Source organism: Scardinius erythrophthalmus, assembly GCF_964197995.2.
Source record: "Scardinius erythrophthalmus genome assembly, chromosome: 11".
NCBI classification, from domain to species: Eukaryota; Metazoa; Chordata; class Actinopteri; order Cypriniformes; family Leuciscidae; genus Scardinius; species Scardinius erythrophthalmus.
In genome coordinates this window covers 23,975,295-24,003,122 of record NC_138231.1, presented here as the reverse complement: position 1 = coordinate 24,003,122, position 27,828 = coordinate 23,975,295, and the positions used below count along the sequence as shown (strand labels likewise).

The following is a 27,828-nucleotide window of genomic DNA, read 5'->3' as shown; positions in this document are numbered from 1 at the left end:
ATAAATCAACGAGTTTTTTATAGCAGACAACTTAAAATACATTTAATACCAGTTGTTACTCTATATCTTCCAATAATGTGTCTTAGTAAGATGAAATTGAAAAGCTTAGTTTTATTATTTTTAAACACAATGTTTAAATAATACAATGATAACTGAGAAATGTACAAATAAATGTTCCTCAAAAGCCTGATATTTGATACTCACATTTAACATTATACTAAATTTAAACGATGTACGGATAATCAAGTAAACCTAAAATGCTTCAGTCCAGTAAGTTTTCATATTGAAATATTTCTAACAATATAAAAAATGTATCTTACATTTACTTAATAACAATCAGTAAAGATTTCACAGCACAAAGACCAAGTAAATAAAGACCAATCAGAGCTTTTTTTGAAAAAAGTTGTGAATTTATTAACATCCACAATAATCCACTTTTGTAGCTGAAAACCAGTAAACTGCATTTTGGCACATAATCACATGACCATATTGTGGTGACACCTGGTTTAAATGTGATGCAATATATAACCAAATATATAACCAAAGCATAATTATCATAGATAATACCACTAATATTGTCGACAGAACCCCCGAGAGAGATAAAGGCAGTGACGTCGCATTAAAGTTTGTCTGTCTCTATCACTGTATGACCAAACGTGTCAGACTTTGGGACAGATGGGTTTGTGTGAGTCTGGATCACAGGCTGTACAAACAGACAAAAACTGAACTGATTCTCTGTCGTCTCACCAGTTCAGGGAATACTTGACCACAAATAAACTGATCACGAAATGATCCCGTTATGGGCTGACTGACACCTCAAGAACACAACAGTCAGCTTCCAAAAGTAAAACTCCCATTTATTTTCTCCATAGAGGAAGTGAATTCTAACCCTAATAGCACAAAAACCTATTAAGAGCCTTTCAAATGTCAAGACATGCTGCTGTAGGAGCCATTAGTCTGTGATGTCAATGTCTTTTTAAAAGATATTTTTAATAGCCGAATCCCACTACACTGTAATCTTGAATAGAAAGAAACCAACCAGAGGAGTCATTGTTACTATAGAAACGTAAATCACTGCAAAAGAGCTCAGCAACGATCAGTCACTGCAATGCAGCATTGTGAATTACAACAGTCAGAATATTTTGTAGTGAGCTTAAAAGATGTTGTTTTATATTATACCATAGTTTATTTTTTGATTGTGTCATTCACAATGCTTCATGGGAGGAGTAGTTCATGCTCTCTTGTACCTTTTCATTTTTTTTCCAAATCTAAATTTGTAATGATTCATGTCAGAGCTGGTTGGTTTGTTTTAAGGCTTTTATTGATTGAAATCTTAAATGGAGAAATGAATGGGAAAAATACTTGAAAAAGGTTATGTCAATGCCACCCACTTAAGGGTGGCTGCTATTGAAAAAAACATGGACGCTTATTTCTGCCACTGAATATAAATAAGGTTATCGAGACTTTCTCATAATTATGACTTTTTTTTAATGAGTTCACACCTGTCAATTTAGACTTTTCTCGGAATTCTCAGACTTTTTTTCTTGGAATTAGGAGTTTACATCACGCAATTTAGATTTTTTTCTCGGAATTCTGAGTTTACATCTCACAGTTCAGACTTTTTTCCTCGGAATTCTGAGTTTACATCTCTCAATTTAGACTTTTTTTAGAATGATGAGTTTACATATGGCAGTTCAGACTTTTTTTCTCGGAATTCTGAGTTTACATCTCGCAGTTCACACTTTTTTTTCTCGGAATTCTGTTTACATCTCTCAATTCTGACTTTCTCGGAATTCTGAGTTTACATCTCTCAATTTAGACTTTTTTTTAGAATTCTGAGTTTACATCTCTCAATTTAGACTTTTCTCGGATTAATGAGTTTACATCTCTCAATTTAGACTTTTCTCGGAATTCTCAGACTTTTTTTTCTTGGAATTATGAGTTTATATCTCTCAATTTAGACTTTTCTCAGATTTATGAGTTTACATCTCTCAATTTAGACTTTTCTTGGAATTATGAGTTTACATCTCTCAATTTAGACTTTTCTCGGATTTATGAGTTTACATCTCGCAATTCAGACTTTTTTCTTAGAATTCTCACTTTTTTTTCTTGGAATTATGAGTTTATATCTCTCAATTTAGATTTCTCGGATTTATGAGTTTACATCTCTCAATTTAGACTTTTCTCGGATTTATGAGTTTACATCTCTCAATTTAGACTTTTCTCGGAATTCTCAGAATTTTTTTTCTTGGAATTATGAGTTTACATCTCAATTTAGACTTTTCTCGGATTTATGAGTTTACATCTCACAATTCAGACTTTTTTCTTGGAATTATAAGTTTATATCTCTCAATTTAGATTTCTCGAATTTATGAGTTTACATCTCTCAATTTAGACTTTTCTCGGATTTATGAGTTTACATCTCTCAATTTAGACTTTTCTCGGAATTCTCAGACTTTTTTTTCTTCGAATTATGAGTTTATATCTCTCAATTTAGACTTTTCTCGGATTTATGAGTTTACATCTCTCAATTTAGACTTTTCTCGGATTTATGAGTTTACATCTCTCAATTTAGACTTTTCTCAGAATTCTGAGTTTACATCTCGCAATTCAGACTTTTTTCTTGGAATTCTGAGTTTACATCTCGCAATGCTGAATTTTTTTCAGAATTTTGAGTTTACATCTCGCAATTCAAAAAAGTCAGAATTGTGAGAAAGTTGCAATGGCCTTTTTTATATTTTTATTCTGTGACGGAAATAAGCTTCCATTACAAAAAAAAAAAAAAAAAAAAAAAAAAACAGCTCAGTTGAGTAATAATACAGCTGGAAGACTAGCTTTGGTCCTCACTTGTAACTCAGGAAGTTGTTTGGGGCTGCTGCCTCCATTAAAGTATCAGAAACGTCCAGTAGAAGCTGTTGTTCGTGTGAGAAGTACCGTATGGCTTGTGGTCCAGTTCAGCAGGACGGCAAAAAAAAACCGCTCACACTGAACTCAGCTTCACCAAACCCCGCACTGAGTCTTCATGAAGCGAGTCCTGGCTGACTGGGTTGAAGAGCTGTGCCGGGTGAACATGGTGACCCAGATGGGTGGCGCAGGGCAGAGCTGCGGGTGGGGAGGGCGTCTCCTCTGGGCTGATGAAATGTTGATGGTGTAGGTGATGGTGACAGTGGATCTCAGAGTCCCGCAGGGCCAACAGCTCTCCTCCACAGCTGAGGCCAGGGATAGAGGAGGGCAGCGAGGGTTGAGAAGGGCTCAGAGTGGAGCATGGGCCGCCCAGAGAGCTCTTGGCCTGCAGGGTCGGGCCGCCGCCCAGAATGATGGGCTGACTGTGGAGCAGCGGGTTGGTGGCGGCCTGCAAAACGAATTTGGTACTCTGAATGCACTGGTCTTGAGCACACTAGGAGGAAGGATGAAGGACAGAGAGAGAAAAGGGAAAGCCAGGAGGAAGTTTATTCCCAACAAAGAATAAATTTTTTACAGAAAAACAAGTCACAGGGCTCCAAACTGCTATGTATATGAATGGTACCTCACATTGTGCATATTGTTGAGAAGAGGTGTGCGATTACTATGGTTTCACCTGGCAGATGATAGAGTTTCATAAAGACTCTTCCCTGTTTAGCATATGTTGTGTTTTATATGCTGGCGTCATTTTGTTCATGGTCAACCAGTCAAGCAACCAGTCCATTTTGGCATCGTGTATTTTGGATACCTTCTACTTAGTGACGAATGTATTTGTGCAAAAATACCATTATGTATTTTTTTTATATAGGTATTTTGTTGTTTTGAAGCCCTGGGTCAGATAAGACTAGTTACAACAAAATAATTATTAGAAGGTCAAGATTTAAAAGGTTAGAGAGTGTGCTGACCAAAAGTAGAAAGAAAGACAGAAAAAGAATATAGAAGTTAAGTTAGTAATATCTGGGAGAATAAGAACATGTTGAGGTCATATTTCACCTCAATCAAAAGTAAGTAGTAAGACATAATATTTTTCTTAATGGAAAAAGCCTATTTTTGGAACATTAAAGAGAAGGGTTTTTTTCATGTAAATGAAGCATGGAAATTCTATTAAGATTTTTTTTTATGTTTTGATGCTTGTTTTTGAAGTTTCTTATGCTCACCAAGAAAACTACATAAAAAAAAATCTAAACATTATCATTATGATTAAATAACATTATGATCAAAAATCAGGATCCTTCAATGAATAGAAAGTTCGAAAGAACAGAATTTATTAGAATTTTAAATACCCCAAAACTATGAATAGTGTGTGTTTGTGTGTGTGTTTAACTGTCATGTAAAGCCACAGTGGGGAAAAAAAGGAAAAAGTCCATAAAATAGGCTTTATTTTCTTCATTGATTAAGGTGAAATGTGACCAGGATCCATTTTTGTGAGATACACCCATCTAATCTTCTCTACAGATGATGGATGAATCTTTCCATAGATACAAGTATTATTTTTGAAAATGTCACAAAGATTTATGCTATAAAAATGCATTTTAAAACCTAAAATTGAAAGCTTACACGACACAAACACTGGATCCCTCAAGGGATTGAATAATTGCCATCAAATCAGTGGCTGATTTGATATGGCTGATGAAACTGAATCCAGACAGTGAGCCATCAGTATTCATGAGCGCTGATCTGTTCACACCAGCCCACACTGTCTCCAAATCACATTAATGCTGCTGTCAATGCATGTATAAATGGATCAGAGAATTACGTCACTGATCACCTCTGTGCCAAAAACACGGGTGTTTCATGATCAGTGCGTTATGTTGAGCAGATTCAAGTCTCCCAACCACTGAGGTTGCACAACTATTGCAACCTGTCCCAAGGAAAATTGGGAGGGTTGCAATTAAAAAAAGAAAAAATAATATATATATATATAAAGAAATAATAGGCTACTTTTATTGAACAGAAGTGGGAGTGGGCACTGTAAAGATTTTTTATTATTTAAAATAATTTTTTATTTTATTTAAAAAGGTTAAATAAATTTAACCCGCTATTTCTTTTGAACTTTGAAGTTGAAAGATTTGTATTTTTTTATTACAGTTTCCAGAAAAATATGAAGCAGCACAACTGCTCAATCAGCATATAAGAAATTTTTCTGATGGATCATGCGACTGACGACTGGAGTAATGATGCAAAAAATCATTATATATATATATATATATATATGTATGTATGTATGTATGTATATAAAAAAATTAATATGAATTTTTTAGTGAGTCCCCCTTTAACAATTGCAGCACTCACACTCAGGCAGGGAACTTTGTGTAAAACACTGAATTCCAGACTTTCAGTGTGGTCTCAGACTTTTAGACTCCACTATATATTTAAAATGCTTTGTTAAAACCTTGAAGTGGTTTGAACATAAATGGCTTCATTATAACGGCTGAAGTACAACAGACTGGACACACACACAAGCACGCACACACACACACACACACACACACACACACACACACACAGGTCAGAGGACGGCCGGCCTACCATATGACTCTGGACCTGATTGGGGGGGCAGGCGCCGGTGCCATTTGTCTGGGCCGCGGGCTGCGGGGTGTCTGGTTGTACAAAACCTCTTCTGTCAATCAAACTGCAAAGAGAAAGGAAGTGGATGATACATTCCAACTGTGAGTCAGGGAACGTGGGTAAAGGAGGCAGAGAGAAGAGAATCTGCGTGTGTGTGTGTGGAGTCCTCCTCCAACTCAACATGCCCACACACACAGAGCAGATGGCAGCCAGTGATGCTGTGCCCACTTCTGCTTTGTGTTCATGAGAAACTCATTAATGGCATGCAGAACTGTGGGTGAGTGAGCAGGTTTCGACGTCAGCAGGCCTCCTCACGCACCATCTGAACCCATTCAGGAAAGTTTCTCGGTTCTCTAAGATATTCGCATTTCCTGGAGCGAGAATGCTGATTGGTTTTTATCTCTCATATTTAAATGAATGAGCGAGAAACCTGCTGAGTTCACCAATCTTTTTACAAGATCAGCAGGAATCGCTTGACTGATATCTTGCCTGCATAATGATTTTCTAAGGAAGTTGATGACTCTCTTATTTGAAATGGACTTTTTCTGTCGACTGGCAATTAAATTCTCTGATACAGAGATATGAATGATGTGAAGAACACAAAGCTTTGTAGGGATGTAGAAAGAACAACGTAGCAGATCGGATAAAAACGTGCAAATGAGATTGTACAAATTCACACAAATTACCCACCAATTCACCAGTACCTAAAATAGTTATTATTAATAGAACTTCCATTAGATTGTGTTGGAATTGGGCTGTTTAACCTCACTGGTTCTTGTGTGTCAAGCACTCTGAACCAAATGTAAAAATGTAAAAGACTATAGTCTTCACTGTATAAATTAAATATAATTAATGCAATTAATAAAATTTATCTGTGTTAAAGCTATACAAGTGATTTTCTCTTTCTCTTTTGTTGTTTGATTAACATTGGATAAACAAACAGCTGCGGGTATATTAGGCTGCTATCATTTTAAGACAAATGCACAGATCCAATGATACACATCTGGTTTTCTTTCTCAATTGTTTATTACAGCACATAACTGACTGTGTTTATGAGGATACTTGCCAAGACAGGCATTTTGACTTAATTTTGTGTGCACGTGTCTATTCAAGCCATGGTTTAAGCTCAAAAGAAGAGAAAGAGGCCTGAATTTGGCATTTATGTGCTGTCTGCGTGGCTCTGTGTGCACGTACAAAACAGCGCGCGAGTTCCAGTCTTGTTCTTACACTTAATGTTTAAACTGACAGGACTTAAAAACACATGCAAATCATAAACTTTAACTCTATGATGGGTAAACTTTGCAATTAATCCGCAAATCACATGCGTTCCAAACCGGAACCGATCAACTAAGATAGATACCTATACATGCATGACATCCTGCGATGTGCGTATCCGCAAAATAGTCAGATCGCAATCGATGCTAAAACGTTCTACTAACTGCTAAAACGTTCTAAAATGCTCTATCGTGCTGCCCTAATCATGATTGCTTATCTTCCCAGAGATGGAGAAAAATCCTACTCCGGCAAGTAAACGTGTCCGTGTCCCCAAAAATGCTGGTACTCAAAAGCACCTCCCTCAACGTTTTCTGGTGCGCATCGTTCATTTTTACCAAGCATGCGCAACTGTGCACCAGTTATGTGCACCCCTGCTTATAATGCTTTAATGAAGGCTTTTTAAAAAAATCCCTATCATAGAATTAATGAAAAATATACTTCCAGAATTAACCACTGAAAAAGTGGAAGGGAAGTGTAGTGGCACTACATAGCATACTACTTTTAGAAAAGTTGGTCACTGCATACTGTCAAACTAAAAAAAAAAAAAACAACAACAAAACAAAAAGCAGTGTACAGTATATGCTGTGCAGTATGAAGTAAACAGTATACTATAAAATAGCCTAGTTGATGTATTCACCTCGGCGGTAGAGGTCCGCACAGTGCAGCGCAGCAGTTGGTGATGAAGTTTCCGTAGCTGTAGGGGTTGTAGTTGCCTTTGCCTCGTTTGGATGACCATGAACCTTTGATCTGAAACAGTGATGTGACCGTTGAGAACTACAGTAGCTGAGAGGGACAAGCTGCCAACATCAGAGCAGACAGCGAGACACTGAGAGAGACGACAGGCAGCCTTAATGAACTCAGGGATAAACCGGGGTGAGGATGGAAAGGAGGATCTTTTGCTACGGTGAGAAATACCCACTGATCTTCAAAACCAAGTCTTTTGAAGTGCTCATTAATTGTCTTCCTGTAACTTCCCAGTGTCTCGTTTGATCTGGGTTTATATCCAGAGGGACAGATTTAAATAAACTTTATATTCAGGGTCCAAAATTAACCTGCAGGTGGGTAAGTAGGGACATATTTATGTCCTGTACATTTTCTCAGTGAAAAATAAATATACTAAAATGTATTTGAAATACATTTACTTTATGCTAAGTCTACTACAAATACATTTACATATTTATGTACTTAATATAAATACCCTGCAATTGCACTTTTGGTATACTGAACTGTTATATACTTAAAGTCTGCTAAATTGGAACAACTAAAGATATACTTGATTGTGTTAAAATGAAAATATTGCAAGTATATTTTAGGTACACCTTAAATATCTTTCATTTAAAGACTGATATTATACAGAGATCTGTATAATACAGATTTTAATAATGTTTTTTTTTTTTTTCTCCATTAGGTCACCTGATGGAGTTTTTCGGTTCCTTGCCACTGTTGCCTTTGGCTTGCTCAGTTGGGGATATTTCGGGATATTTAATTTAATTAATCAATCAACGATACTATTGATCAGCATTACCAAACGTGGACGTTCCACTAGAAACAAACATTGATGTATTGTTTTAATTTATTACTGTGAAGCTGCTTTGATACAACCTGTGTTGTGAAAAGCGCTATATAAATAAACTTGACTTGACTTGACTTGAGAGATCGAGGCACAGTGTAATGAAGAGTTTGCAAATAAACTTTCAAAAATGTGTTGAAAGATGAAGCAGCCAACTGTATTGGATATGACAGCAGCTGCATCACAAACCATAATCAAATGATTTCATAATGCTTTGTCTGTAAATGAGAGTTTTATATGGTAATAATGTTTTTAAAACATTTACTTGCATGCAATAGTGAGTGGGCGTTGATACTGTTTCCTATGCAATGAGGTTAGCCAATCATAACAGTGGCCGTTTACTGACCAGTCTTAAAGAAGTCGCCTCTTAAAAAAGATAATTTCAGACAGAGAATGAGGGTTGAAAATAATTGTTTTTCCACATACATATATATATATATATATATATATATATATATATATATATATATATATATATATATATATATATATATATATATATATATATATATATATATATATATATATATATATATATACACACACACATACATACATATACATATATACACACATATATATATATATATATATATGTATATACATATACACACACACATACATATATTTATTTATTTATTTATTTATTTCTCAAAAATGTATTATTGTAAATTTTAACCACGAATGGTCGTTATGTGCCTCGTTCAAGGACACCTCAGTCATTTCCTGCCGGTATTGAGAATCGAATCCGCGACCTTGGGTTACCAGTCTGACTCTCTAACCATTAGGCCATGACTGCCCAATACATTAATGTCATTACCCCTTTAAATTTCTCATGTCTCTTTTGCAGGCTTGGCAGGTGTTAATTTTTGACCCTGTTTGTATGACTGGTTTTGTCTCCTGTCTCCATTATGATCAATGCAGTTTTGGGTGTATTATTATGAAACGGACTATTATCACAGCAACATGTTTATTTCATTAATGAATACTTGAGATAAAGCATAAAGAGAGGTACTCACATCTTCGTTGGTGGTCTGATTGGAGCTGATCAGGTAGGTATGGAAACCTGACAGTCCCACGATGGACCAGACGGAGAAAAAGCACACCACCACTTCCAGAACAGTACAGCCATCAAGGAAAACACAAATCTACACATGTATTACAACAACCACTGATTATAAACGCTGACTGACAGCTTCAGAAATGGACTCGCATTAAAGGCCTCAAGTATGCTGGATATACTGGGTCTGTATAGCATCATTCAACCACTGCAATCGCATCTTTAAAATGCTGAAAGTGCGCTTGACTACACTGCACTTCAGGACAGATGCCCGGGTATAAGCTCTTTTCTTTGTCATTTGATGAATTTCTATTGATCATGGCAGCAGTATATGTACACAAAAGTTTTATAGAAAAAAATTCTGTTAAGCACCTGCTTTCCGCAATAAGGCGCATCTGTGATGAGCTTAATATACACCAGCATTCAAAAGTTTGGGGTCAGTAAGATTTTTAATGTTTCTGAAATATTAATGTTCTTATGCTCACCAAGGCTGCATTTATTGGATCAAAAAAGACAGTAAAACAGTAAAATATTGTTATTATTCAAAACAACTGTTTTCTATTTCAGTATATTTTATAATGTAATTTATTCCAGTGATACAAAGCTGAACTTTCAGCATCATTACTCCAGTCTTCAGTGTCACACGATCCTTCAGAAACCATTCTAATATGCTGATTTGATGCTCAAGAAACATTTATTGAAGAAACAAGCTGAACAAGAAACAAGTTGAACATGTAACATGTAACTAGCATGAATAAGCACCTGGCTAACATGTTTCTAACATGATTTAACACTTTGCTAGCAAATTTTAGTATGTTGCTATTATGTTCCTTGCATGTTTTAACATGTTAATGTTTTAACATGTTTGCTTACATGTTTTAGTATGTTTTCTTAGGCTAGTTTTTAAGCTTTGCTAAAGACAGGCAGCTTAAATACTCTATAAAGGCCCGTTCACACCAAGAACGATAACTATAAAGCTATATATAACTATATTTGCATCCACTCTAGCTGATGATATCGTTTTGTTTATTCTAGGCGTGTGCTTTTCTGTCACTTTAAATGCTCGAGCTCGTTACAGCAGGATGGATTCTGATTGGCTGTCAATGTTTTTATCGCTCATCCAACTATATCGTTTCTCTGTGGCGTTATCGTTTATAGCTGTGGTGTGGACTCTACTTTTCTTTAATATTGAGAAAGATTTTTAAAACTATATCTTTATCATTATCTTTATAGTTATCATCATTGGTGTGAACAGGCCTTTAGAGTTATTGTATAAATGTTTTGACTCCCTCAATGGGAATTTGGGATTGTTCGGAAGTCTTGATATGGGGATTCCCAAAGTCGGATCAGTTAGAAAAGATATAGTAACGCAAGTCAGAGAAGTCTAAAGGTCTCACCCGAGTTTGGTAGTTTTAGCATGAAAGCTCTAGGACGAGCTAGAAGTCTTGAGTAGAAGAAAAGCTTAACTAGCATTTCAGTATTTTTTTTTTAGCTTTCTCAAGAAAACAATTAAATTGATTAGCAAAAAAAAAAAAAAAAATGCTTGAAGCATAAATCTCACAAAATGTATATGCTTAAAACAAGGGAAAAAGAAACTCAAAATATATTCCTGAAAATAATTATTTACTTCACGACTAAATCTAGTTAAACTACATTTAGATATTTTACTGAAAAACCAGACAAAAATAGGCTACTTAAGATAACAATTAGCAGTTGTACCCTGCAATGGTTGTTTTTGCTAGCACTAGCATGTGTTGACATTCTTGCTTATGAGAGTGAGTCTATCATGAAGCAGTAAATGATGCATGACCAGCTAATAATTGACCGTGAGCAGGAAGCAGGTCTCGCTAATGAAGACAACAGCGAGACCACATCCCCTCGCTAATTCAAATCACTGTTCTCTTCGGTTTCGCAGTTTTCCTTCTCAAGCTAATCGCAAAAATAAAAAGACTTCCCACTGACCGTATTTAATAACATATTTCTTTCTATTGAAAAGAGAGAGGTGCAGACGCATAGCAATGAAGATGTGGATAAAGTCAGTGTGGGCTGCTTTTCTGCAATTGTGTTCTAGAGGTGTGAAAACCAGAAATAGACTCCTATTGCACAGCCTCTTCCCACACACACACACACACACACACACACACACACACACACACACACTTTAGTGAAAGGATATCTAGCAGGGCTGTCTTTGAGAGCACTAAGAAAGCCAGTCCTGTTGGATCCTGCAGGAAAATCATTGGTTATGTAACAAAGAAAAGCTGTCACAGGAACATGAAACACGTCTCGAATGAAAAAGCAGGCGGCATATTGAGTGCAGAGTCACTGCAATAAGAAATTAACCAGCTGCTGTCTTCCAGACACACTAAATCCTACAGTTTTGTGGAATACCTACATGCCACATTAGCAATTATCGCTAATTAAAGCAATGTGGCAAAGTATTCCTTGTCCCCTCTTTTAACTCTTTCCCTGCCATTGACGGAAATTTCCGTGTTTTCAATGTTATACTGTAGGGGGGCGCTATTACACATCTTCTGAAAAAGTACAGAATCTCCTGATAAAAACATGCGAAGAAGAAGCAGAAACAAATGATAGCATTATGTAAGCATATGCATATGTAAAATAACATGATCATCAACATTAAACAGCATATAAATCAAAACTGCCTAGTGTTACTGAATGAAATGTGGACCCAAGACGAGCTATAGGACTGAAGCTTTGGGGTGTTGATGGACTCAATCTACTCCATCTGTGTTTTGATCATCGTTCTGAATCCGAACCATAGACTGTAAAAAATATGGACAAAGCGTCTGTGACGTCACCCATAGACTTTCTCAAGAACGGTTTTGAAGCCGTTTATGGGGGTATGGGCGGCACCATCTTGGAAAATCTTGGGAAATCCTAACCCCGCCCACCTTCTGGCCAATCCATATATGGGTAAAGGACGCAGCGCGCGTCTCTCAGCTCGCTCTGCTACTCCGGTTATCTCTGTGTATATTTTAGGCAACGAAATATGTTATAAAACACCATACTAACTCTTTTCGTTTTCATTTAAAGAAATCTTAAACATTATAGCCACACAAATGTGGTTCAGGCAACGCGTATTGATTATATTCACTGCATATAACATTTGCCTATTTATAACAAAACGAAATATAAAACACAAACCTGCCTCTTTTCGTTTTAAATATAATATAAAAACATTAAACATTTTAATATGGTCCAGGCAATATGTGCATTTGTACATTGTGCAGTAAACAACATTACAGATCATCTTCGTTGTATTAAAATTTAAAATGACAAAACTCAACCCAGTCTCTTTTTGTTAAATTTCAGTTTTATCAATATTAGCCATTATAAAAGTATAAGTAAAAGGTACAAGAAGTTATACAAATAAAGCAACCAATTCAGTCAAACATCAGCGCTCTAGTCTAACCATACAACGGTAAAGTTAAATACTTATAAAGTTATGAAACTTCCCCTCAGCCAAAACGATTGGCCAGGGAACAAATTATAGATTCACAAGACCAAAAATCGCCCGTTAGATACACACAAGACGAATTATATCTCATATTTAACCACTAGAGACGCCAGAGTCAGCGGCAAACGTCAGAACGACTAGCCGAGGAAAGGCTGTTCCAGGCGGGGTACATGAACGCCGAGCGCCCGGTCATCGCTGGATCTCACAACTGGATAAAATTTTCATAAATCTTTAAATAAACCACAGATTTGAGCTTTAAACAACTACATTCTCGCCTGAAAAACTACATTTCATGATACAGAAACAGTAGTTTTATATTTCAACTGTGTAAAAAAATGGCGCTTCTTATGTTGTCATTCTCCTTGGCGCAGCCTATGCTCGTTATCAGCTGTCAATCAAGCTGTCAATCAAAGTTAACCACGCCCTTATTTGTCATACATTTTATATCTAAATACGGAACCTATCGAAAAATACAATAAAAGTCCATGGGACCAACCTGTAAAAACATGAATTTATGCTGTGAAAACGGACATTTTAACATGGGGGCTATGGACATTTGCTCCCTTTTGGGACCTCGCCCTAGCAGATTTTAGATGTATTGCAGTTTTTCGCACTTCCGGGTAGGATTTATTTTTCAGATTGGAATGTTGCCGCTTGATCCGAACTGGATGTAGTCTTCGACAAAAAAGAGATTTTCTCAGCTTTTTACTTAAAATTAGCTTTTTTTATTAAACTTTCCCACATTCAAGTATTGATATAAAAGGAATGCATGAAGCTAGAATACATTTTTTTTTTTTTAAAGCAGATCATTTTTGTGAAAAATGATCAAATGCTGGTGCTGGCTAGCAACTTTCTTTTTTTTTTTTTTCAAAAACACTGGCAGGGAAACTTATTATGAAAATAATATACTTTAATAGATTATACTTAAGTGTGAACTGAATGTAAGGTTTTTGGACAATTGCATGTTATTTATAATTAAATGAAAATGTATTAGCCTATAGTTTAAATTCTTATCAAATACAATTAATTAACTGTGCCTTTTGATGACATTAATCATATCATACTGTATAATAAAACATCATATTTATTTGTTTTTACTATAAAGCTTTATGAAATATTATGGAACCTATTATGGAATCTTTTCTTTTTTAAATAATGTTTTTTCTGTATTTTTAAAATGAACAATTTAATGAGTAAAGTAAACCGTATTTATTGAACAAAAAATGTATTATTTTATTCATCAAAATAAACCGAAAATAGTACAAACTCTGCTAAAGTGATTGTTTTAAACAAGTATTAACTTAGATTATTAAAAACATATTATTTTAGCAAAGTATTTTTGTAAATACTGTGTGCCTTTTACCCCGTGCTGGTTTTACAAAGTATTGCCACCTCATACATTCATAAGATTTTTAAACAAAACACCCACATCTTCTTCTAAATCTGTTGCTCAATCAATGTTTAATAAAAGCTTATTTTTTCCCTGCAATCATACGCTATGGGAATAGTGAAAGCACATTTTTCTTAGGGTGTGCCTTTATCCCCATTGTACCCTACATAATAATACCATGTTTTCTGAACTACCTTGGAGAACCACAGTATATGGATATGTAATAGGAGTATCTGTAAGTATATGAAAATCCTCCAGTATCACTCTAATTTCACAGTACGGTGATATCCCAATTTAATGTCATCACGGGTGCACCAGAGAGACCTGTGTCCAGACACTCCCAATGCAATCACTTTCTGGACCGCTTCAAAGTCAGTCACTGTGTTTAATGCTAATGGTTTCCAGAGGGCATCTGAGGAGAGATTCGTGGGTAAATAAAGCCGCACTGAGTGCGCCCTGTCCAATAAACATCTTACAGGATCCATTTGTCACTCCGGTGTCCCTGCCCTCACGGCCTGATTGATCAGTTGTGTGCAGTAAACAGCGCTGAGCTCAGGCTTACAGTCTCTCCATCACTTCACCCAGGGAAGAATCTGCACTGTCAGCAGACTCACGCTTTCCTCCCGCCAGTCAACAGCTCAGATCGGAGCCGATCGATAGGCATACATTACAGTGATGAAGCACCAGTATACTAAAGGCATTTTGGTGCAAATAATTGACCAAAAATAAGATTCTGAAATGTTTTGAATATGACTGGTACACACGCTTCTGCATTCTCAAGTTTGTGCCCCTAACTTCCCGGGAAATAATATATTTAATCATTTAACCCTCTGGTGCACTTAATTCGCGTGTCGGTCAAAAATGACCAATTTTTTTTTTTTTTTTTTGGTCAATGAAATGAATGTACTAAACATAGTTTGATAATGTTTTTTATAATTATTTTTTTTTTTATTATTATTTTTGTTTCATTTTTTAGGGGATTTTCTTACACTAAATTATATTTACGCTATATTTATAATCCATTTATTCACTTTTTGAGCATTGACCTGAAAGTAAAATTTCGTAAATCTTGAAAATGTTGTCATAAAAGTTTGATCTCTTTTCAAAGACGACAGTTGGCAGATTATTGCTGCAGTGAAAAAAAGTGAACAAAAAAAGTTACAGAATTTTACGCGTATTGTTCTGAAAAATGCACAAAAAAACTATTTTCAATTTTTATTGAAAAATATATTTTCGAAATCACATTTTACTCTAAAACTTCAAGAAAATCAAAGCCATAAATGTAAACAAGTTGTGTTCCAAATTTGGGATGGATATCTCAAAAAATGAGCTTTCAGTAAGATTTTGTTTGGCTGCAGTACCAAAAGTTTTCACTTGTTAAAATTTGTCTCCAATTCATTTCCAATACGGTCATTTTGTCAAGTGTGACTATTTTTTACAGGACCATTTAGCCTGTTCGAATCATGCCCATGATTTTTTTTTTTTTTTTTTTGTTACCATAGCAAGTGCCAAAACCTTTACCAAGTTTCGTACCATTCCAATGAAGTGAAAAATTAGAGCACACTAAAAAAAAAAAAGAGCACCAGGGGGTTCATTCTGCTTAATCGCGGGGAAAAAACAAAACTTGTTTCTGCGATACAATCAAAAATCGTAACCCTGTCATTTATTTGCATAACCATATACTATCACTGAAAAGTAATTAGGCTTGTCACTACACAAAATTGTTCTAAATTGAACACAACCTCATAGACTTGTGGTAGACTCATAATTCTCAATATCACCACATAATTAATCTATAACTAATTATACCACTACTATAAGTCTACAAACTAAGTTCTTGAGATTTGCTATATCGTTCTGCGCAAGTAAGCAGAAAAAGTTACACACTTATATTTCCAACTGCATATGAAGCGCCTGCTAAGTCACAGGTTTGTTCTGCCGAACACTGCTAAATGAATAAGGTAAGATAGGCTCTGAAGGCTGAAGGCTGAAGTTATATAAGGAGGTAGGCGGTCGGCACTCTTACTCAGTATTACGTGCGTGATGACAAAGGCGAAGATGAAGAGAGTGAGGAAGGAGAGTGAGAGGATGAACAGGTAGAAGAAGCGATAGTTCCTCCTCCCCACACAGTTGCCCACCCACGGGCAGTGGTGATCGAATCTCTCTGAGGAGAAACGCACAATGTTAGCACTTCTTTGCATGATGCTAACTATTATATAAAGATATTTGCAGACACATACAGTACACACACACACACGCTTACCCACGCAGTTGTCACACAGGCTGCAGTGTGAGGCCCGCGGCGGGCGGAAGATCTTGCAGGTGAAACAGTATTTGAGCTTGACTGTCTGACCGTTGATGAGCACCTCTCTGGTTCGGGGGGGCGGTCTGTAGCCTGGGCCGCTCGGGCCGTTGGTCGCATCTGTGAAACCAGAACAGACCCGAGACCCATTCAGAGATCCATTCTGGCAGAAAAGATGAGGAAGTCCTCTATGGTGTGTCAGTATAAAGGAAAGAGCTCATCTTCTGTGTCATGCTGTTGGTTACCACAACTAAGTCTATGGGACAAGGTGTTTTGGAGCATGAATTATCTAAATCACATTATTTATTGTAAATATGTGTAATGTTTATGCAATCTTTTGTATAATGACTAGTGGCTGTACTTTCAAAAGTGTGTTTTTTTTTTTTTTGGAATTGCTTGAAATATGATTGGAATCACTTCAGAAAAGTAAAATAGAGTTAATGTCATATAGGCTTCATTCAATTATAATGAAAACGTTATAATTGTGTGCTTGGGTCATGCTTTTAATGGTGTGACTTTTGTTTTTGTGATCAGGCTCTCAAAAATTACATGAAAATTTGGATTTAGATTTATCGGGCAATATATATCGGTTATCGGCTTTTAAATGTAAAAAACTGGTGAATCCCTACATGCAAGCATTACTGTACATTCATGTTTTTACAAAATGAAGGCGGGCATTATCAAAAATCTAAATTATTGCCTATGGTAATCGACCGCATGTCACAGATGCTGAATCTGAACAATTAGTCATCCTAAAATGAATTTTTTTTTTTATTATTCACCCTTTATATGAAAGTGAAAGGTACTAATATGACACACACACACACACACACACTAATGTACATTAATGTACAAACACCATTAATGTAAAACTAAATTATCAAAATTATAATTTATATTATATAAGTTAAACAACTTATATTGAGTGTTAAGTCAAGTCACATTTATTTATATAGCTGTATATTTTACAATACAGATTGTTTCAAAGCAGCTTTACAGAGATAACAGGAAAATAATGCAACAAAGTTTGTTTCCAGAAGAAAATAGCGCTTAAGCCAAATGATAGCTTTGTGAGAGAAAATGTCTGAGATTTAAACCGTTATTCACTGAAAATGTTTCTCTGCACTTAAGCCCTCAAATCATATACACTGCCGTAACAGTTTTTTTTGGTTTTTTTTTGGAAAACATTAATACTCGTTTTGTGTTAAGCAGGGATTCTTTAATTGATCAAAAATTAAAAAAAAGTAAAGACTTTTACCTTGTTACAAAAGAAATTCATTTCAAATAAATGAAAAAAGTGAGGAGATTCCTCCTTCCATATGTAAAGCGCTTTGAGTACCAAGAAAAGCGCTATATACATGTAACGGATTATTATTAAATGTTGTCCTGAAAAATCCTGTAAAAATGTTAGTTTTCACAAAAATATTAAAGTCCCCCAGTGGTTAATATCAAGCTTTTAATGTTGTTTATATGTCTATGTGGTGTTTTTAATCTGCTTTAAGACAAACCATGTGTAAATTCATAAGTCAACACCATTGCTGAGTATTTTCTCTTTAAAACTGCAGTGAACCAAAGAGTCTCAAAAACGTCGTTTGAAATCGCTGGTGTTTCTGACGTCACAAACTACCTTGTAACCAATCAGGTCAACGTGTGATCGTCAACGACTGGTGTGAGTGAGTGGAGACAGGGCTCATTTGCATATTCATAGAACTGTGTATACTAAATGAGGCAAGGGTGTAGAGTTACATTCAAGCTATTTTAAGGAAAAACGTTTAAATATGTAATTTTCGTGATCAAACATGAGTTTTAAGGGATAAACTGATTGACTACAGGGTGACTTTAAAAAGCACAACTGTTTCTTGAGCATAAAATGATTCTGAAGTGACATTGAAGACTGAGTAATGATGCTGAAAATTCAGCTTTGATCACAGGAATAAATTACATTTTAACATGTATTAATATAAATCAGTTTTTTTAAATGGTAATCTTTTTTCACAGTCTTACTGTTTTTACTTGATACTTGATTAAATAAATGCAGCCATGGTGAGCATAGGAGACTTCTTTTCAAAACATTAAAATCAATGTCAATGATGTTTGGTCACAAGATGAAGACACATATGTCATCAGTGGTGTCAGCTAGTCCATTTCAGAGCTTCGGTGGAAGAAGAAGAAGCAGCTAATAACTTCATTTTCAGTCAGTCTCTCCCTCACACAAAGCTATCACATGACTTCAGAATCCTGGACTACTTTTATGGAGCTTTTATTATCATTTCGCAGCTCGACGGACATTCTTCAGAACTTCCCATTTGTGTTCCATACAAGAAGAATCGCTTGGATTTTAAAGGGGTGAGAAGATTGTGACTGAAATGTCATCTTTGAGCAAACTATTGCTTTAATGGCGTCACATCTTATGTGACCCTCAACACGCTATGCATCTTCTGAGCAGCACACAGCGTCAACGGGGCTCACAGTAGTGTTTCCTTCCTACTGTATTATTCATACGAACAGCATGGGCACATAACTCAAAATCCTGAGATAACAAACCTGAGCTAAAGTGCACTTCCTGGCTCAGCCCCAGTGATTTCAGTTCCTCACCACTGGGGTCTCAACGAAAGACCAGATAACTCATTATAGCAGTGACTGCGTTCAATTATAACCAGCGATTCATATGCAAGCGAATTAAATCAATCCAGTGATTTGTTATGTTATGGCATAAAAATGGCTTAGCCTGCAGTGATTCCACAGTACAATTCTGAATACAGTAAGAAATTACTGTTCAATCTTCCAGTGTGGTCCTTTCTGGCCCTTTACCCAAAGCAACCACCATTAACTCGTGACTGATTAAACTATCAGACTGAATAACATGAACAAATACTTTAAGGGAGCATGAATCTTTGCTAGGGATGAATATTTCAGCAGATTTCATATTACTCTGAGTGTGCTGACAGCAAACCTGAGAGCGAGCAGCATGCATTATTCATATTAAACGAGAAAAGAGAATAACATCAAATGTCTTCTGTCTCCTTTAACCGAGAGCATTCCCTCAGACCTGCAACCGGCGTCTGCAAACTCAGCTCAGTGTGAAAAGAACAGAACCAGGAAAGACAGAGGAAGAGTGATGATCTTGTCTTTCCTCGCACCTATCTGCCTCTCGATGTCTGCCGCCTCCTCCGGTGTGGCCCGGGGCAGGACGCCCGGGTCGCTGAAGCTCGCCCGCAGGAGCATCCCCATCACAAACACGAACAGCACTCCTCCAATGGCCGGGATGGCAGGAGTCAGGTTTGATGCCAGGAATGGGCAGCTGGAAAAGGGAATGGAAAAACTGGCTGTGAGTTTTTTTATGCCGTGTTGCTAGTAAATCCCACCAGTAGTAAATACATGAGATATGAAGGGGCCACAGCAATTAAACCCCAAAGTTACAGACCGCCCGTATGCTCATGACCGTGCAAAAGTGTCAAGGTCCTGTTTTTCGGCTGTAGCAAAATGCAAAACCACTTACAGTCAACCTACTATGTAATAACATTATAACTGTGTTATTACAATGTAATTAATACTTAAGTTGTGTATTAACATGATTAATTGTGAATATAGTTATGTTGGTAGTCATTAGCGTCAACAAAACAACACTGCAAAAATAAAGACTGGTTCAAAAAACGGTGCTGTTTACACAACAACATTTTCAAAGTTTTGGCCGTTCATTTACACGACAACGGCGTTTTGGGTGCCTGAAACTGAAAACTTTTGAAAACGGTTTTCAAAGTGCAATTTTTTGCAAACGGTCTCCGTGTAAACAACAAAAACGCAAATCTCTGAAGATGATGACATCATGCACATACGTATTACGTGTTCAGTCTATAGTGTTTCATCGCCATCTAATGGCCTGGCAGCAGAATACAGCGTTTTTAACCGTTTCCACGGATCTGTGTGAATGTCGTTTTGACGATGGTCTGTATGCGGAAAACTCAAAGGAAAAACTTCTCCGCTTTAAGCACATCGTTGTCATGTAAACGTACCCATAGACTAATGCAATTTATTAAAGCAGTCGAGACTGTTATTTCTTCTGTTATAGACTTCTGATATTGAACTTTTTTTTTGTGTTACAGAATATTTTATGAAAAAAAAAAAAAAAAAAAAAAAATATATATATATATATTGACAGAAATTGTGCATTATTATTTTATAGGGATATTAGTATATTCTGGAACCAAATATGGGCTGATTTATTGCCAATCTATCTTATTTTATTTAGTAATTTTTAAGGGTGTCACGATTCTCCAAATCCTCGATTCGATTACATTTTCGATTCTAAAGTCACGGTTCGATTCGATTCTCGATTTGTTTGACTGTAAAAAAATTGCATCACAATAAGTGTATTGTGATTGTCACTAACATTTTAGTAACTAAACTGAATTTTATTAGGTTTAGTGACAACATGTTACAATGTTTACATGGTACAATTTCTAGTAAGCTACACTTTTTTATTATTTCAGTTCAATTCAATTATTGTGATTTGATTTAATATTGACTCTTTGGATAAATATTATAGGCTACACAAGATGGGCTTAATTTGTCTCAAAAAAAAAAAAACCTCACTTAATGCTGTAAACATACAGAGAGCCCTATCAGCTGGTAGTAGGCTATTATTTAAGGTAAAACATAATTAAATATAATGCGTTTTTGCGTTTAACTTTATTTAATGATATAAGTAAAAATTATAATATGTAATACAGAACACATATTTAGCAAAATACTCTATAGCTATTTTTTTCTTGCCAACTACGTGCTATAGCCTATATTATGGTCATTAAATGGCTTTACTGAGGTAAATGTGACATAATTGTTCTCCAGCTATGTTATTGACCTCTTCGCGCTGATGAAAAACACTGATTGATCGATATTATGTATGAGGAATATACATTTCGGTAAGTTGTACTGTATCTTTCAACAGTGTTCGTGTTTTTCTTTACTATTAGCTAGAGATCGATCATCGCATCTTCACGTGCGCTAGGGATCTGTCACGTAACATTTACAAGCGCCAAAACGGTATTTATTGTTTGAATTTCGTATTAAAATTGACAGAATCTGAGAGCTGAGATTTTTTTATATCAGAAAGTAACCTGCTCTAGTCTGTCGGTCTCCGTGTCCTCTTTGCTTCGCGATTTTTCTGTGCGTGAGAGCGTGTGAAAAGTGTCAAATGCGTGTGTCTCACGGTGAATGCGTCAGAGTTTGCAGCTCGACTCGCTGCACTTCAACACGTGTTTTTTTTTTTCGCTTTGCAAGCCGAGCTGACGTGACATGGGGGCGTGACAGCATCGACGATTCCATTTTTTGATTCGATAATCGAGATTGAGCATTAATTTCGATCGATTTCGATTTAAAATCGAAATCGTGACACCCTTAGTAATTTTATGTTTCCTCTAGAAATATAGGCTAGTTTCTGATGCCTACAATTTTTTTTATAGTTGTGCAGGGGTGCTGTGCAGTTATACGGTAAAAAAGTGTTTGTATTTATTTTGTATTTAAGCACTGCTGGAATGCAGTTGACTGCATAGACATCCTGTTTTATCATAAATAATAGACAAGAATCAGAACACAGGACTGTTCAAATAAAATCTGAACCTCATCAATGAATAATCTAAATGAGAATAGCCTGAATCTAATGCGTTCTTTGTGACAAAAAATAAATCCAATCTAGCTTCTTTGTACACTTAGAAGTTAAATGAAATGTACCACCATCTGTTTCAAAGCATTAGCAAATGGTCTGTGGTACAATGCCCAAAAAACTGCCTGCCATAATATATAATGGTATTCAGACTCCAGGACATAAACATTTTAAATGACTTGCACTGCAATCTGATGGCTGCTAAATTGGCTAAGCACAACTAGGCATCACAACTGAATTAGCCAAATTGGTCAGATGCTATCGACTAGCATGTTAAAATAGCAATCCCCTAAGGGACCCTTTAAGAACGCCATATTGTGTTTACCACTGATTCTAGAAGTCACTGTCAGCTTTACAGCTCTGAAGATTACTCGTCTCAAAGGAGCAGTTCTGAGGTTGTTGTGACGGACAGAATGGTTGTACAGGGTCACTACATCTCAACACACAAGGCTATAGACTATAGAAGACTATAGAAACAGTGCTGTCGTGCTGAATTTGGAGTCAATACTAAAAATAGAAAAACTACTGCAGTCTATGTTTTTTTCATGTGTATTTTCATCGGCCCGTTTATTCAAGAGACAAATTATTAGAGAATTTTTCTTTAAAGGAATCTTTGAGTATTTGTGATGATTACCACAGACAACCCTTTTGAAAAATAAATATACCAAAATGTGTTTGAAATGCAATTATTTTATGCCAAGACTACTACTAATACATTTACATATTTATGTACTTAAATACCCTGCAATTTTACTGTTGGTATACTAAAATGATATATTTAAAATGTCCTAAATTGGATCTACTAATTTTGTACTTAATGCACTTTAGTTATCCAGAAATAGTGATGAGGTCTAACTAAAGATATACTTAAGTATTTGACTATGCTAAAATGGAAATATTGCAAGTATATTTTATGTACACTTTACATATCTTGCATTTAAAGACTGATATTATACAGAGATTATACTATTGTCACTTGGTGGTTGCTTGGTGGTCTTTATTATAATCCACCAACTAAGAATGCAAGGAGAAGAACAGAACAATCACCTTCACAATGGCAATAGCGGACAACTAAACTTAGGAAACACAGAGCTTAAATACATGGAACAAACAAAGGGAACTAATTAGGAAACAGTTGAACAGAATGACTAATCAATGAGTAACCAAGGAGACTAATGAGAAATCAGGCAGGCAGGAAACAGAAAGAGCAAACTAGACGTAAACTGAACATAACTGGTTTACAACTATCCTAACTGATAGTGATATTAAAACATTTTAGGCTTAATATTAAGAAATGTGCATTTTGCAAAAAAGAAATACTCCAAATAAAAGACTAATTATAATATTTATATCAGCAAGTCTCAAGCGATATGTCAGTAAATACGTTAATGGATTTGTAGTATACCGAGTATGAAATAAATGTGTTGTGATTGGCACCGCGTAGCACGTGTTCGGGAAATGTCCCGCCCCTCCATAACAGCAAGTTCTTCACTAGTGTAAATATTAATGATGGCATCAATTTCGAACTATTTCAAACCCGATTCAGACCCTGACAATGTTAACAAACAAGAGGATAGTGCAGAACGGATTTCAAACACATACTTAGCAAGCACGGATTTCACAGGACGTTTCAGAGTGGTATTTTTTTTGTAATTTTATTATACATTATAGATATGATATTTGTTGGAAAACTATGGTTATACAAACAGTAATCGAACACAAAACAATGGTTCATTTTCCTAAGGAGCGGTGAACAGCCTTACAAAAATGAAAACAAACTGTTCTCCATAAAATTTGCAGCACAAAGATAAACATTTGGGTTTTAATGTTCAGGAGCAGTGTTTAAAATAAATTAACCACTCTAAATTCGTCAGCATTACGAAGGTCAAACAAATGAGTTTAGGAAACTTTGTGTGTGTGTGTGTGTGGGGGGGGGGGCAGTGTCTCTTTGACATAACGACAACACAGTCTTCCAATGCAGCTCAACCAGGCCTTGTTCCTTTCTGCATATACCTTGGTCTAGGATTATTTAAACGAGTAACATTGTGACTTCATAAGATCCAGAAAAATCACATTGTAGTCCAAACGAGCCATTCATTGTAGTTCTTGGAAAGTGGATTCTGTTAAATAAAATATCTTCCTTTGGAGAGGACTTTAGCTTTGTAACTTTGGAGATTTTTTTAATGCTCAAACAGCAACATTACACACTAACTAAAGTTGAAAAAGTGAAAAAGCATAATAGGACCCCTTTAGTTAAAACAGCTCAAACATGCATTTTAGTCTGGGACTAGGCATTAAATCTCCAGTCCAAAGCATGCTGGGAAAATGAAATCTGTAACTTTTTCAGTTTGAGTTATGCTTAATTTTATCAGTTACTGATTTAACTTTCTTCAACAAGTACAATGTAGCCTACATTGTACTTGTTTTCAGTAGTACTTGAGTAAAATGAACTTGTTTCATTTAGTAAATTTGGCAACACGTTACAACAAGGTCTCATTTGTTAACATTGGTTAATGCATTGCCTAACATGAACAATACATTTGTTACAGTATTTATTAATATTTGTAAATGTTAATCAATAAAAATCTAGCTGTTCATTGTTTGCTCATGTTACTTCACAGTGTATTAACTAATGTTAACAAATACAACTTTTGATTTTAATAATGTAGTAAATGCTGAAATTAATATTAACAAAGATTAATAAATGCTGTAGAAGTATTGTTCATTCTTAGTTCAAAATCAACTTTTGATTTTAATAATGTAGTAAATGCTGAAACTAATATTAACAAATAAATAAAAGCTGTAGAAGTATTGTTCATTCTTAGTTCATGTTAAAGTTAACTAATAAAACCTAATTGTAAAGTGTTACCATAAATTTAGACTGTTATATTTTATAGTTTTCATTTTCACATGATTGTACAGAAATCAATCAAGATTAATAAATGCTGAAACAAATGTATTGCTCATGGTTAGTTCATGTTAGTTAATACATTAACTAATGTTAACTAATGAGACCTTATTGTAAAGTGTCACCAAATTTTCTTTCAAAACACTGACCTGTAGTTGTATGTGTTCACATATAAGGCTAGTATGATCAAATCGCTTAGCCATGCAAAGCTCTACAAGTTACATATCAAACGTCATGACAAAGTTAAGCTGGTGAACATGATCATGAAAGTACAGTTTACAGTATTGACTGGGCAAACCGTGCCCAGTCAAACGTATTGTTGGTAGCACATAACCAGACTTTCATCAGGCAAAAAAAGTAGTTCAAATACATTTCGTTACTGAAGAATTAATAGGTGTTTTAACAAAAAAACAAGCTGCACATTTCTGTTCTTAAACACTCTGGAATGTCTTGCCCCACAAAGTTATTTCCTGTGGTAAAAATGTCAAGGACGCTAGTGTTAATAGATCGTAACTGGTGGTTTTAAACTGAATATTGCTGAATTTAATTTTAGTTATTTTTACTGCTTGCCCTACACTGATCCATCCTGTCCGCTGTCAACAAGTCTGACTGAATACTATTACCTGTTTTATGCCCATAACACAACCTAACCATTATTAACTGCTTAAAATGATTTACGAGTAAACGGCTTGCTTTGAACTGCGCAACAGACCAATGCAACTGCCTTTCACCAACATTTTCATCTGTAGCTTCAGCTAACTGGGTTAAATGGCTCACAAAAACATTTGTAATGACTTTATAATCATTTCAAAAAAGCATGACAGGACTAACCCTAAAGCACAGAAAATACAACCGTGGGCTGGGCCGTCCTGTTGTTTCCTAGGAGACACAGGGCTGCTCCAAAAGCACACAAAGATCGGGAAAAGGGAAACCGTTGCCATGGAAACAGGACCGCACCACGTCTGTGTTTTGGAAGTTGTGGTATGGAATGTATGGGCTTGGAGAGGTGGGGGATGGGACTGGAAAATCTCTGCTCCACACATCTCTCATCCACAGGATCCCACTGAGAGTCTTTAACACTCGTCCGAGGGTTACAGGCAAACATGCTTCGAGTGTGCAGGAAAAAATAGCATTTTCATACCACCTGATATAGGTTTTTAACTGCAAACTCCCCCAAATACTCTGAGGATAAGGTTCTCTTGTCTAAAGATCTTCATAAAATGTCAGGAATCCAAATGTCATACGTCAATAGTTTCTACTCTAGGTTGGTTAAGCTTCACACAAGGAGTTCCTCACAGCCTGCAGTGTGTTGGAAGTTACGTGGACTGAAGTAATTCAATTACACTATATTTACCTCTTGTAAATGTGTGAATTACTGCACTGGCTTGAGTGGAGCTGCACTTCAGGATCACAGACCATACAATTCTGCTGAAATGCCCAGGAATAAATGAAGCCCAGAACTCACTTCATCAAGAGTAATGGAGAAAAATACAACAGAAGGTACTAGGCTATACTACTGATCTGTTTACATAAAGTCTTTATTAAGTTCATTAATACTCACCCCCATGTCCTTCCAAACCCAAGACTTTCGTTCATCTTTGGAACACCAATGAAGATCTTGTTGATGAAATCTGAGAGCTTTCTGTCCCTCTATTGACAGTCACAACTACCACTTTGACACATCAAAAAGTTGTAAAACTAATCCATATGAATCGAGTGGTTTAGTCCAAATTTTCTGAAGAGACTCGATCGCTTTATATGATGAGCAGATTGAATTTAGGCTTTTATTCACATAAAACATTCATCAACTCACACATCAGTTGTGGTAAACAGAAGCTCGAGCATGTTTGCTTGACGTGTGAGAACCAATGATGTTCATTCTCGTGTTACGCAGCACGTTTGAGCTTCAGCAAGAGGTTTGTTCTCACACGTCAAGCAGGTTCGGTTCTGTTTATGTTCACTGATCAATGTTTATATGTGAATGTAGTATGCAATGTACATATCTGTTAATGGAGGGACAGAAAGCTCTTAGATTTCATCAAAAAGATTTTCATTTGTATTCAGAAGATGAACGAAAGTCTTAAGGGTTTGGGACGACATGAGGGTGAGTAAATAATGACAGAATTTTCATTTTTGGGTGAACAATCCCTTTAAGGTTCCTTATGAAACTATACATGTCAATAACAAACCTTTATTTTTAAGAGTGTACGTGGCCTACAAACATTTTAGTAGCGTCTGGGGAAGAGAAAAGATATGAGAGCTCCAGTGGGTCAAAGTACTTACTCAAAGGCAAAGAAGAGGCCACTGGTCACCAAAATGAGAACCATGGTAAGGTAGAAGACCCCGGTCTGCTTGGCCATCATGATCCGCCCGTTGCAGTAAAACCTATTTCGGCCAGGAAAAACCTGCCATTTCCTTTTGCTCTTCCTCTTCTTGGTGTGCGGGGTGTCCATGGGTGAGGAGTTGTGTGTGCAGATCTGGTTGTACTGGCACTCACGGATGGGCTCCTCAACCCCAAGATGCATGTTGCCTGTCATTTAGCTACACACCAGTAATAAAACAAAACTTTAAAGCAACACAAGTGAATCTGTAATTGAAATGTCCTCAAGGAACTAACGAGACAGCTGGGTCTTTAAGAAACATCTCTGATC

At 36.0% G+C, this 27,828-nt stretch overlaps 1 protein-coding gene across 2 annotated transcripts; it reads right to left on the bottom strand.

Moving 5' to 3' along the window:
- Positions 1 to 395: 395 nt before the first annotated feature.
- Positions 396 to 27,766, bottom strand: zdhhc14 (zDHHC palmitoyltransferase 14). Of its 2 annotated transcripts, none has more exons than XM_081379183.1 (9): positions 27,461 to 27,766; positions 19,748 to 19,908; positions 16,569 to 16,727; positions 16,332 to 16,469; positions 11,611 to 11,659; positions 9,394 to 9,496; positions 7,442 to 7,551; positions 5,491 to 5,593; positions 396 to 3,352 (listed from the first exon to the last, which is right to left on the bottom strand). In XM_081379183.1, exons 1-9 carry the CDS (start codon positions 27,712 to 27,714, stop codon positions 2,981 to 2,983), a joined length of 1,449 nt encoding a protein of 482 aa, XP_081235309.1. In that variant the 5' UTR covers positions 27,715 to 27,766; the 3' UTR covers positions 396 to 2,980. The 2 variants fall into 2 exon arrangements, with proteins under 2 accessions (XP_081235309.1, XP_081235308.1); XM_081379182.1 differs by having other exon boundaries at positions 402 to 3,397.
- Between the last annotated feature and the right edge of the window lie 62 nt (positions 27,767 to 27,828).